We start from the raw sequence: 14,319 nt of genomic DNA, 5'->3' as shown, positions 1-14,319 counted from the left end.
TTCGTCGACAAACTTTAAAAAACTGAATTGTTCAAAAATTATCTCCAAATGGTTGAATTTTGTCCGGAGCATCGCGAAAAATTGACTGGTTTTCCGAAATTTAATCACGGACACCATCATATTTCAGCACACACAACATACCACCTGAGACACTTTCTTGCAATTTCAAGAAATTGTAATTATATTTCCAATTAGATTAAATTGACATTGAATTATCTTTTAATACAAGTTTAAAGCAAAAAAAACCCAAAGATTTTGTCTTAAGGGGGGAGCCTGAATTACAAGTTTGGGAAAACGATTTATTTTTTATTGCTCAAAACGATAAATTCTCTAAAGTACCTTCCTGCTGGGATTCGCAGGCTCACCATCCACACTCTGAGCCTTCCCATGACACGCTGACTCCACCATACATAGCGCCAGGGGTAATTTATAATACCACTCACTCTGAAGCAGGTCATTGTTTGAATCGATATGTAAACTATCTAAGAACATACCATAAAAATTTCAGAAGCCCATTCAAGTATTTTCGAAGATACAGAGACGAAAACAAACGCTTGTCGAGTGGATTTGCAAGCGTTCAGGAGAATATCCAAGACTTTGGAACGCGTTTTCTCCAATTCTTATATTTACAATTTCTTCGAATTTGCGGAAAAGATTAAAAAAAAAGAGATGGCAAATCGTACCAGCTTTGCAGAATGCTCGAACTCACGAGATAGAACTCTCCGTGAATTAATTTTTCGACTTATCGTTTGGTGTTTACTTATCTTATTAGAGATCAAATTTAATCATAAATCACAAAATTGAAATGCTTTGGTAAAGCATTTCAAAATGCTTTACCAACAAAATACTTTACTTTGGTAAAATTGGTAAATAAATGATCATTTTAGAATGTTCTGGCATGAGTTACAAGCATATGGACAAACAAAAAATGTAAACACGAGGAAAATAAGTCACTCACGGATATTCAACAGATTCATTATACTGATTTCAAGATCAGTTAAACTTTGACTTTCGAAGATGGCCAATTTTTTTTAGGTCATGTTTGGACGAAATATTCGCCTGGACCACCTCCAAAACGTATCCAAAAATAAAAGAAATCGTAGGAGCTGTTTTCGAGATAAACCAAAAATAACATGGTTTTGTAGGAAATGGAGAGAGGGTAGTGGAAAAATAAAAAAAGCGTTTAGAGATTTCGTTTTTTTATTGGGGGTCACCGAAGACCGAAATTTGATATCTCTTACCGTTTAAGCTCTAGGACGGTGACAATTTGAAAAAAAGTCGATTATAACTGCTTCCTCTTTGAGTTCGACCAGTAAAAACTTACGGGCCGATCGCGGTGAGTAAACGCTTATTCTCTTCAGCATTAAATTCTCTTCTAGCTCAACTAAAAGAATTAATAAAAACCAATTTTTCTATTTTTTATATCATGCTAAAGACACAATTTTGTCCTAAAAATGCATCTTTTTTCAAAAACTTTGGAAAAGAGTTCTGATTTCACAATTTTCTTAGTTTTTCTATGAAATATACTTACGAATATTGATTTTATTTAGATATTTTTCTCAGTGATACGATGAGGCGCTCCATTGGATTACTCATTAGTCTGCCATTTTGTAATATTTTTTCTCGAAAAAAATTATTTAAGAATTTTAATAATGTATAAGCATAATAAAAATTTCAAGAAGCTTGATCATTTCCTTCTCCACAAAAAAAATCGCGAAAACAGCTAAGTTTTGGCCTCCTAATTAACACTATCCCTTAAGTTGAAGCAAAATAACTCCTAAAAAAGTTTCCTAAATAAGTCAGAAAAAAATGGTTTTGCTTTTGGGTCATAGGTATCCCGCTCGTCTGTAAAGGGTTAAAGAATTTGAGCTTCTTAAAACACCCTCAATTAGATTGTAGATTTTGAAGCTTTTCGACGGGCGTAGAACAAACTGGTCTTAGAAAAGCCCTTTGTATTCCCTACTTTCCAAAATTCCATTTTCTTTGTAATTAACTTTCTTTGGTGATCCTTTAATAAGTTTTATCACTTTTATCATGTTTATAATGTTTTATAATGTTTTAATTTTCACAATTAATTTAAATCAATGCAACTGTATTTAATCAATCCGGATTCATATTATCCATTTGGGGTGGAGATCCCGTCAAAATCGCGAATGCCAAAATCCCGAATTCTTAAAAATTTCATAGCTACTTCCATGATACTTACTCCAACAAACGCTGTGCGTTTGTTGGAGACAAAGGGAGATTTTTCTGTATTTTTGGAAATTATTCCACACATGATCCTCCGTATAATTACGTCCCTTTCAGCATCTTGATTGATTATTCGGGATTTAGGTTTCTTTCGGGATTTTGACTTTGAGGATTCTGGCGTTTAGGATTTTGACTATTTGGGATTTTCGCCCATCCGGGATTTTGTCTTTTCTGTATTTTAACCAATACGAGATTTTAATCCATATTCAGGATTGCGACATTCCGTGTTCTTTTGCATTCGGAATATTGGCTTTTAGGATTCTAGCCGGAACCGTATCTATTGATGCCGGTACAGATTTTTATAATGCCACCTTGCCCTAGGTGTGCCTTGAGGTCGAAGCCTCCTTACGTCCTTACAATTGCTCCCGTAGCTTTTCCGGAGAATGTTCTGTATGTGGGTCTTTCCATACCCAATTTGACGTCGTTAACCCTTCAAACGTTGTATTAAGAACTGAACAGAAAAAATAAGGAAAGTTTTCTGTTCATTTCCTTAAAAAAGTTATTATTTTTTAATCCCTTAAATGAAATTTTCAATTTAAGGTAGAACTTAGTTTTTCACGTTTTTCACAACTTTTAAAGATCACATTGAGAGGTTATAAAATATTTTAATATTCCTTATGAAATACATAAGCGACATTAGACTTTGTTAAAAAAAGGTATTGAAAAAAAATCACACATATTTAATTCTTAAAAGATGAGTGGATAATCGAAGAAATAACTAAAATGAATACGATCAATTTATAATAATCCCAAATATTAGGGAAATTTTTATTTTAAAATCAATTTTCCACATTATCAATGTAGTTGTAGGGTAAAATGAGGTACTTTGGAACCCTTTATAATTTGGGACATTTGAGATTGTCTCACTGTTTTAGAGATTCAAATTCAAAAGGACGAAAACTGTTCCTTTTCTTCTATTTTGCGGTCTTTGTTTTCCCTTTGCTCATCTGAAACAGTGAGAAAATCTCAAGTGACCCAAATTGTAAATGGTTCCAAATTACCTCATTTTACCCTATAGTGTAATATTTAAGAAAGAAATAAAAAATGTATAATCTTAAAGGAAGGAAAATTGCACGAAATCTTATCACATTGGAATATTGATATTGGATCTTGTGTTCAATTAATTTCCTGAATATTTAAGTCCGGATATTTCACAAAAAATGAAATTTACATAATTTATTAGACGTGGAAACATACGAAATTTTTGCACCATGCATCTAAAATCATTTATGCATGAATTTATTATTCCTAAAAATGGTAATAACAATTTCTTGAACAATCAGTTCCTAAAACTTGTTAACACTTTCATTCTCTCTTTCAAATATATCTTGTAAGATTGAGAAAAGAACTGTTATGTTTCCTACGGTTTACCATTTCTTCCGACAATGCTTGGCCCCCTTGGAAAATTCCAGTTGTAACATTTATTTGACTAAATACCATGGAGGGAAAATGTATACAAGTCACTCCAACACCATCAATCTTCATTTTTCAATTTATATTTTTCAAAAATCTTTTTAATCTCATCCATTGTGCCTAACAAAGTGATTAATTGAAAAATTGAGATAATCAAAGTAAATTAATTCAGAAATTCAAATACTGGAAAAAGTTTCAAAATTTAAAAGTTTTACAACACAAAGAAAATTTTGCTGTAATTTTCTCATACATTAAGAACATTTATTGATTGTGTTGAGTGAAAAATTGGCAATTTGGGTGAAAGAATTGAGTTGAAAAGATTGGGAGCTCAATCGAGCGTCATTAAATGGATTTGTGTGAAAACAAATTGACTGTTCATGGATTGAGTGGATTTTCCTCATCCGGCGAGTTGATTTTTGAGAGCGAACGAAATCATTAAGAGTTTGTGACGTTGGTTTAACTCTTTCGTCTCTTTTGGGACTCTGAGTACCCAAAGCAGCATATGAATATTATGTAAAAAACGACGTTTTTTAATTATTCATAACTGATAAAAATCCGATTCTTGTGGATGATTACAAACTATAAGGATATCTAAATGTAAGATATTTTTTTGTAGGACCTTAATTAATTCCTGAGCTTAGATATTTTTGATTAAAAAATTGTGAAATTGGCTTGCAGCATATGCTGCGGTCCAGAAAGAGTTAAGGCGTTTAAGTTATACGTTAGAAAAAAAAGAAAATAGTAAACAACAAAGGGGACAAGAAACAAGAAAGTTCTTCAATAATTTATAAACATTTTGTGAATAATATAAATCTCTCTTTTATTCTCGCGAATGACAATGACACCTGCTAAAAAAAGTACCTAAGAAATGGTTTTTTTGTGAAGAATTTTCACAAACTAATCCAACACGGAATGCTACTTGTATTATATTGTTGGGAGAGTGAGAAAGAAACAAGTGTTATTAAACATTCTTCATCGAGTGATAAACTGTATTTCCCATGAAAAAGAGTTTAATATGAAACTCACGTTCGTGGTAAATCCTCTTCTTTTAGCATCTCTCGTTTTCATCGATCATCTGCAAAATATTATTTGTAACTTATTGCTCGACTTTCTCCCAAGAGGGTCAGTTTATTGTTTTCGCTCAATGTTAAAGACTTTTTGCTTGCACGAAAATGAATATCTAATTAAGGGTATATTCAATTTCTCCCAGGAATATTATTTATTTAAATAGTTTAAGTTATTAACTATTTCTTCTGGTTTTAAAATTTCAAAATTCTTGTTGGAAATAAAAGAAATATGCATGCAATGTTCTAAGGGCACACAATGCGTTAACCCTTTTAGGACAATTGGGACACCGGTGTCCCAAAAACAAAAACCATTTTTCCTGACTATTTAGAGAACAAAATAACTTTCTATAGTTAAGAAAAATGGTTTTGTTTTTGGGACACCGGTGTCCCAATCGTCCTTAAAGGGTTAAAAGCTATTCTATTTGCTCTGACTATGATGTAAGGACCTTGACAGACTTGAGGATTAGACGAGAGACGGCTTAGCGTAATTATATTAGAAAATAATGGTTAAACTACATTTCCATAATTTTCCACTAAATCATCTCTCGGCTTAAGTCGTTAGTATGTCTAGGGCATAAGTGACCTAGGTTTGACATTCTGGAATTAGAGTAATCTAATAATATCCAGTGAACTTAACTGCATTTGATTCCTTTGCATCTTTTGGAGCTCTCTAACAGTACCCAAGGAAAAATATTGGATATACCGGGAAAAATAATTTTTTGGGCTATTTAGAGTCTACAAAATACGATTCTTGTATATGATTATAAAGGACCTTCCTAAAAAATGTCTCTGGATTGTGATGGGATTTTAACTATGTGCCTAAAAAGACTGGTCCTGAATAGTTTTGATGTCCTTATTTATTTGATGAACCGCTGTATAGATAGGGGTGTCTTTCCCCAGTAGTATCTCAATATTGCCACTGTGGTTCCGTATTTACAAAAAAGGTGATAGGACTGCAGGTGAAAACTACCCCCAAATCTCCCTTATGTCGATTTTTTCCAAGCTGTTCGAAAAGATACATTAAATGATATGCAGTTTGGTTTAGGAGTAGTTGGCTCAATAAATGAGAGGGCGATGGAGGTTGTCCTTAATGAAATATATAGGGGCGTTAACGCCAGTGAGAAAGTCTGGGCAGAGTTTTTGGACATATCTAAGGCTTTTGACACTGTCTCGCATAAAACCTTCTGCATAAGAGGGTTTGGGTGTTAGGGGTCTTGCATTAGAGCTCTTTATCTCTTACCTTTAGGGAAGAACACAGTCGGTGTGAGAGGGTGGCTCCATTAGTGCCCCAGCTGAAGTAAAGTGAAAGTTGGAGTGCTACAGGGAACCGTACTTGGTCCCATCTTCTTCCTGGTTTATATATAAATGACCTTCTTGGTCTGCCCGTATCCGGTAAGATTGCAGCTTACGGGGATGTTATTGCCTTGATTTACAGAGGTACTGCGTGGGTCAGTATTTATGATAATGTTTCTCATGACCTTCAACTGGTCATAGCGCACATGGTAGATCACCAGATGGCCCTTAGTATCAAGTCCAGCTGTTTTTTGCCATCTAGGTCTAGCAGTTTCATTTCTGAAATAATTTGCCACTAACCCTCTTGTACTGGTATTCAATTTGGACACATGTATCGTCATCCCATTCATGTCCGGTTATACATAATTATCTTGGGGTCCACATTGATGAGCTGCTGTCTTAAAAAGCCCACACTGAAAACTTGACAAACTCGGTCCTACCATTAATAAGTCCTTCTTATCGCATTGCCCGTCTTTGTCCAATAAATGTGCTACGGACTATGCATATCTACTGCGTGGAATCCAAGTTGCTCTACGTATTACCATTTTGAAGAGGCACCTATGAAACTACTCGCGCACCCGTCATTCGAGCCCAAAGGTTTGCCAACCGTTCTATCTTTCAGAAGCGTAGAAGTGACTTCTTAAGTATTTATATACTTTTAAGACTTTAGGACCCAAATAGACACAGGTTAAAATCATAAAGGAAAATCATGTAAATGACCTCTAATCGATAATACTAATCGATGAAGCCCACAGTGTATATCAGTTTGGGATGAATCTCTATCGCCAAATTTTACAGGCTAAATATTCTCGAGAATTAGCCTGAGTCCTTTGGGCCCTAAATGTGTTTTTTTTTTGGGCGCAATGTCTACTTTATGATGGGGGGGGGCGTGGATCGCGCCTGGGTCGCTGGGTCCACAAATGAACTTATCTCTTCCTAGGAATGAACTGTTCAGATGTAGTTTACTATATCACGTACCGGCCGTTTTCAACGACGTTCCTAGAAAACTGAGATCCAAGAGGGAGATATTAGGGTCGGAAGTGGTGTACAGTTAGAGGAAGTCTTTGGAAATGGAAGTGTCCGAAAATAAAGTCTTCTTTGTTTAATTCCAAATTTTGCACACTCTGACGCTATTTTTAATTTACAGATTTTTAATTCGAACGGCATTAGAGGAGACTGAGGCAAAAAGTCACAAATCGAAAATTTTAAAATTCAATATCTCCCAAGATAAATAAGATAGCGACTGAAATTTTTTTCCATAGATAGCCTTCATAGATCTTTTTCAATGTCGTAAGTTTATTAGAATTTGAACAAGGAATTTAGAAAATAAAAAATATTGAAATTCTTAAATACTTATTTTAAATTTGATGCACTGGTGAATATTTCCCAAATTATCTGGATATTCTTTGAATACGAATCCGCTATCTGTTTTAGAATTTTACAAAGATTCTTTTCTCCAGAAATCCTTTTATTAAAAACGACTACTTGGGGTAAAAAGTAACAAAAGCTATGGAGCAAAAAGTAACAAAAACCGAAACAATTTCTGATGTTCCACCGTGAAAAGAAACGTCAATGCTATGTGTCACCGCTTATTGTTTGCATTGTCAAGCGATTTGCAGTCTTTTGTGTGTTTTTTTTTTTGTAAAATACCTTAAAATGCGCTTTTCTCGCTCAGATAGAGAAAACGGTGTTTTACAAAGGTGTAGAAGAATAAATTTCCTATGAAAATATGTAATCTAGGTATTTTACTTAAATTTACAGAATCCCGTAATAAAGCGAAGCAAAATGTGATAGTATCTTATACCTGATACTATTTGCCCCAGAATTTTTGAGAATGATCACAAAATTACCTTTTAGAAAACGGCTCGATAAATATATTTCCTTACAAAATAGAAGAAAATGACTTTCACAGAGTTGTAGAGCGGTAAATTTTCTATAAAACTGTGCTAATTAGGAATTTTGGAAGTGCTCGGTTAGCTTGTAAAAAAATAAAATATCCGTTTTGTGACTTTTTACCCCAGTCTCCCCTATCATATTTGGGCTTGTTGGAAAGGTCTTGGAATTTCTGACAAGTTTTAATCGGTTCCAATCGATTCTCAACCGGTTCATGACCGGTAACTATTTTTTATCCGAAATTCAATTATATATTACTCTTAAGCTATTTTGGGCGAACTTTTGAGTGATTCAATCTATTCAATAAATCGGTTGTGAACCTGGTAAACGGTAAATTGTGTGAAAGTACTCAATTCCACTCCTTTTTCCCAAATTTCTATGCTTGATAAAAATCCTGCAATACTTCATGGAAATAGTTTTATTGAGACATTTTATTGGTTTTGTTAGTTAAGTCTGTACTCGTAATTATAAAACATTAAAATGCTCTCAATGCCATGGTACCACGATGCATTTTTCCTGATGTTTTTTAATGTCTATAAAAAATCGATTCTCTTTCATTGAAATAGAAATTGATATAAATGGACTTTTCATGGTGAAATGACTACCAATTTACCTGCAAAATTATTCATATGAGAATGAGATGTCCTTTGTATTGATTACCTGTGTATCTAATCCTTCAACATTGAAATATTCCTGAAATATTTTCTTGGAAAGTTCTCTTTGCAGAGTTAATTATTTCGCTTCCCTCGATGTTTCACCTTCGAGAGCTGTAGGTGTTTGCCCTAATCTCTTGCAATTTGTGCAAGTGGAAGTTTTATCACATGGAAATTCATTCATGCAACAATTAATTATTAGACCATATCCTCTCTTTCTCTCACCAGCATCATCCCATTTCATTTTGTGATGATCTGTGAGGCGTTGAGAAATTCCAATTGGAAATAGCGAAGTTATAAATTCGTATGAGTTGCAGAAAAATTTCCAAAATCAAAATCATTCGCGAATCACCTTCAGTTGTTGTTTTTTTTTTTTGTTTAATTTCTTTGGTAGATTGAACCACATTCCGTGGCGGGACTGAGGGAAAATTTAAAATCAATAGTTCCTTCAACTCGATTGACTTCTTGTCTTTTGGCTTTCGTGCGAAGCGTTGACGTGATTCTATCAGCAAATTTCTCTGAATTAGTTATATTGCAGATTGATGATGTTGATGGATTTTCTGCGGAATGATTAAGGCTTTGTCTGACATGATTAAATTTATTCATCAGTTTTGTTTTATTTTTTATTCATTTTTTTTCTATTTACAAGATCACACTTTTCTGATTAAATTCATCGGATTCTCCGCAGGGAAATCTTCATGATTTTTTCTTCACGAGGCGTCTTGTTGCTTGATCCTAAATCAAGAACATCCTTTGGAGAATCCGAATCATTCTCATAATTTTTTTCCTCTCTTTCAACAGTACTTCTTTTTATCACTTCTCATTTTTTTTCCTTTTTCTTCAATTACTATAAGTTATGCACATTACAATAAAATTGTTTTAATAAGATTATTTCTTTTTCTCTAAAGAGACCATCTCTAAAATATCTAAGTTTTACTCGGTTATTTTCAAATCTCTTATTGTTCTTTTTTTCTTATTTATTTATTTTTTCTTATCCACTGCAGATTAAATTACAATGGCTTTTGGAGAAACACAAAGATGGCATTTCCAGAACGGGGAACCTCTTTTTTTTTTAGTTGGCGTGAGAATGTTTCACAGGAAGGATCGAGAAGGGTGATATCTTCATTTTATCCAGGATTGACGCAAGATAAGTGGTATTTTTTTTCTTTTAAGTATTCTATTCTGTATTTCTGATTATGTTTGTCTCTCAGGGAAATGTAATTATTAAAATGTTTCTGTTCTAAAAGCTTCTAAAAGCTCTTGTTTTTAGTTATTGGGAAAAAAATGATACTGCGGCATTCACGAAGTTGGATGAATTTAATTAAAATTAAAGTTCATTTTTTTATTGTTTAATTTACATTTTAAATTTAAGAAAAAATGATATTTAATAAAATAGTACTTGACGCTTGGAGTTACGGCGTTATCACACTTGCACATTAAAATTTTAATGTGATTCACATTAATTGTCGCTTGTGTGCGTCCAAATATGTTATTTGTGTCTTTGAGTCACTTAATATTTGGGGTTTTTCTATTTATTGATAAAGAAGTGGACTTGGCCTGCAAAACTAAGTTTAAATTTACCTAAAGCATAAATATTTTTTACATTAAAAAATTAAAGAGAAAATCGCATTAATTTTTCGCATTAATGCTGTACATCAATTTATATCAAATTTTGCGGGCCAAATCTACCTTTTTATCAACAAATAGATCAAATTTTGAAAATAAAATGATTCAAACACACAAATTACACATTTGGACTCTCACCAGCGACAATTAATGTGAATCGTATTAAAATTTTAATGTGCAAGTGTGATAGCACAGTTAGAATTACACATCCAAGCTAAGCTCAGTTGATTAACTGACTTATAAACGGGGATAACTCTTCTAGATCAATTTAATCACTTTGCTTAATCTTTGTTTTCAAGAGTCCTGAATACAGACTTTCTAAGTGAAGTGACCGGATTCACTTCTATTTTGAATTGATTCCTTGTAAGGCTTTGCTAAAAAAAAAGTAATAAAAACTATTAAATTTTCACGCAATTTCAGGGGTATTTTAACAATTTTTGTGTTCTGAAAAACTGCTATTCTATTTGCATTTATTAGTTACGTTAAATAAATCTCAATATCTTGATGAAAGTGTCAATAAAGGTTCCCTGTCGAAGTGGTGTTCCTTTGACCCTAAAATGACGGTTTACCATTAATCTACGTTTTATAATAAGGATGTTCACTTTTCATGTTCCAAATGATACAAAATTAGGTGGAAATAGGTCATAACATAAGCAACCTGATAGAATTCCAATAGGTGTTCCTTTGACACGCAAGTTTAAAGTTTTTTCATGATCTATTGCACCATTTCCTCATAAAATCCCAAATAAAAATTTTCTCAAAGTCTTGCTTGATAAAAAATTAGGGAAGTTAAGCTACATGGCTATTTTTTTAGTCTGAAGTCGATATTATTAAAGTACTTTAAGAAAAAGTATCCTTCTTGGCCGTGATTCTTATGAACGGTGAATCTTTAATTTTTACAAGTGTTTTAGCTTCAAGACATTGCCATATTTGGTCAGTAAAATAGCAATTTGGTCAGTAATGGCTCCGGCAAACCTTTTAGATCAGGACATGAAATCAAAAATCTAAATTCACATCCCTTTCTTAAACGTTTTGCATATATGTCCGTCTCATTCTTTCGCACTCCAAATTCGGTTGTACTAAATTTAATTTGTTATGATGTTTAAATGAAGAAGAAGAAGAGTACGAAAGAGTGAGATAGACATATGCAATAGGTTTGAGAAAGAGAGGGATGCGAATTTCGACTTTATGAAATTATCCTGAATCCTGACCTGATATAAAAGGTGTGCCGGAGACATTAAGTTATATTATTCAGATGAAAATGCTCTATAAAACTTTCCAGTCTGACCAGTAGAATGAGCAAAATGTTCTCGTATATCCAAAATCTCAATTTTGCCTTTGTCAAGAATATTTCCTAATTTTAAGTCATGCAGAATTTACAGTTTGCTTTATATTTTTTCTTTTTACAAAACGCAAAAAAAACAAGAGACATAATGCATGTTTCTTATGTTTTTTTTTTAATTATTTACGCTTATGAGTGAATAGTATTTGAAAGAATTAAAAATTGAAAAATGGTCAGCGAAGAAAAAGTAATTTCTAAATTATAAATCAAGATTGAATACTTCAATTGATTGATTTGAATATTTTACTGATATTATTTTTAATTTAATATCTTACGGTTCATTACTAATTTCTTGCAGAACATTTTATATTTTTTTTACTGACCAAATTGAATATTTCTACTGAACAATTTGATGTTTCTTTTTAATTTTTAATATTTTATGACCATATTTTATTTTTTACTGACCAAGTTTCATTTTTTACTGATTACTTTTTATTTTTTAAAGCTCATTTTTAATTTCTCCTGACCACTTTTTAATGTTTACTGACCGTTTTTAATCCGTTTTTAAACTGTTTACTCGGCATAAAAGTATAAAACTGTGAAAGATATTGACTTTCGATTTTCGGTGACACCCCATAAAAATTGTTATGCCAATATACTTTCTTCCTCATAAACGGCTGAAACGATTTTGTTTTCTTTATGGATATGTTTTGGCCCCAGAGAAATATTCCTCACGTTCAGTAACAACCTTCCCGAGTTGAGAGCTCTTTCCGATTGAGTTTTCTACCTACTGTACCCGTACAGAGCACTTACCCAAAAATTCGTTGAAAGTTCGAAAATTTAAACTAACAAGCTTTGAGGTGACATTGTCTCTTGGATAGATTATTACTGAACATAGTCATTCGATCATGCGTTTCTGTGACATAAAATCGCCATTTTGATTTTTTGAAAGTCGACGTTTTAACCACTCTAGAGGATTTATTTTTCAACCGTTTTGATCAAATTTGGACTTTCTGGAAAGGTCTTGATATACCCAATCTAGCTGCATTAGTTTCAATCGGTAAAATACCGGTAATTGATTTTTATCTTTCTCGAGTATTTCTTTTTATTTGCTTCGTGATAGTAATGCGCGCACCTTCCTCAATTGTCTATTTCCAAATGGTTTTTTTGATTTATGAATCAATTCAAAATGTTGTAAATCTATATTCACCCAAAAATCATGGGAAAAGATAATTCACGGAATGGTTTATCTAGTGAAATTTGCTTTTTCCTGACCGAGTCATTGCAAAACAAGTTCTTAACTTTCTACGCGTTCCTTTTTGTCATTTTGGGCAATAAAATATCATCAAATTTGAACGAGATCTAATCAGGTTTTCTTTCTGTTTTTACCTAAATCCACACGAATATTTATGTAATCAAATATTTGATCACATGAAATATTTTAGTCCTATCGCTTGAAACCAATCAAAGCTCCAGCCAATCAAAGAACACGAGACTAAAAAATACATGTTACTGGGATTTAATTCCGAGTTTAATTCCCAATTCGTATTACAAACCTGTGAAAAAAAACCAAAAGATCTTTTTTCTTAACTTCTTGAATGCCGCAGTATAACATTTTATCAAATTTCTCCCAGTGGAAATTGTGCAAATATTGACGAAGAAAAAAAAATCCAGATTACAAAAAAAAAACACAACAGATAAGGAAAGAAACAATTAATCTTACACACTATTTTGGTGTGTGTTTCACTATCATTTATCTTATGAGTCTATCCTAAATTCTAAACATGTGCTATATATACAACATAATTCCTACAAATTTTTCACTGCGTCCACAATATTTTTGTTTTTTTTCCTTTACACAATCTCAGATATCTTTCTTTCATGTGACTCTGCCCAATTTACAAAAAAAAAAACAAATATATAATAATTATTTAAATAGCATCATTTTTACTATTAAACTAATATGCAAAAACGTTCATTTAAATTACATTATTGACTCGAGAACGGAAAGAGAGATTTTTTTTATTTTAGATTGAGGGATGAGGGATGGAGAAGGTTTATGTAAAAAAAAAGACTCTCTTTCACAAACAGAAAAAAAAACAAACAGAAAGTATAGTGGACCGATAGTCGATATTTTAGCCATTGAAGGCTGATTGAAGAAAAAAAAAGAACATTGATATATTCTAAGTTGTAAATTCTTTTGCCACTTTTTTCTATTGTTCTTCCTATTTTGTTTTTGAGTTTGGGGACTGTCTTTCACTTATTTAAAGACTTTTACTTGTCTTTCGTTAATTTAAAAAAAAAAAAAAAGTGTGAGGGAGCGGGAAGGGGGATGAACTTAAAAAAATGAGGCATAAGCGTGTGATTAGCATTAAAATTGGTGTATGATTTTGTTAAAACTTTCCTTCCTTTTTTTGCGTTCACTTCCGTTTTGTTGTTGTTACTTCCTTTTTTTCTTCTACTTATGAGACAGATCCATTTCCTGTATTTGACGATTGAACCTTTCCCTGTGCAAGTGTCGCTGACAATTGCGAAAGGGTCTCTTGCGTTGCATTCGCTTTAAGTATTGTATTTTCCACTTCAAGCTGATTTATTCGATCCATCAGTTCGGCTATTTTCTCCTTTAGTACTTCCACTTCCTCCCTCACAGCAAACATCAAATGGGACTTTACCAAATCCTGTAAAAATTTTTCATTGTTGGTTGTTTCAAAGTACCCAAAGGTGTCACCAAGAAAGAAAAAAAACATGACTTTAGAGGACATGTTCTTGTTACACTTCTTGTATTTTGCTTACACAGTAAAAAAAAATCTGAGTAGGGTAAATGTCCTAATTCAAAACCATT

The 14,319-nt window shown here is 32.7% G+C and overlaps 2 protein-coding genes across 2 annotated transcripts in view; one reads left to right on the top strand and one right to left on the bottom strand.

Moving 5' to 3' along the window:
* LOC129804748 (serine/threonine-protein kinase ATM-like) overlaps positions 1 to 9,825 on the top strand; it is a 49,347-nt gene extending 39,522 nt beyond the window's left edge. Inside the window, exon 6 of the mRNA XM_055852316.1 lies at positions 9,574 to 9,825. The gene's annotated coding sequence lies outside the window, so the exon portion shown is untranslated. The remainder of the gene's footprint in view (positions 1 to 9,573) is intronic.
* Positions 9,179 to 14,319, bottom strand: part of LOC129804760 (protein bunched, class 2/F/G isoform) — a 35,862-nt gene continuing 30,721 nt past the window's right edge. The window contains exon 4 of the mRNA XM_055852352.1: positions 9,179 to 14,155. Coding sequence (XP_055708327.1) covers positions 13,940 to 14,155 — 216 coding nt within the window. The 3' untranslated portion in view covers positions 9,179 to 13,939. The remainder of the gene's footprint in view (positions 14,156 to 14,319) is intronic.

The sequence above is a fragment of the Phlebotomus papatasi genome, chromosome 2 (assembly GCF_024763615.1).
Source record: "Phlebotomus papatasi isolate M1 chromosome 2, Ppap_2.1, whole genome shotgun sequence".
NCBI classification, from domain to species: domain Eukaryota; kingdom Metazoa; phylum Arthropoda; class Insecta; order Diptera; family Psychodidae; genus Phlebotomus; species Phlebotomus papatasi.
The sequence above is the reverse complement of the archived record's forward strand: the minus strand, read 5'-3'. Positions and strand labels throughout refer to the sequence as shown.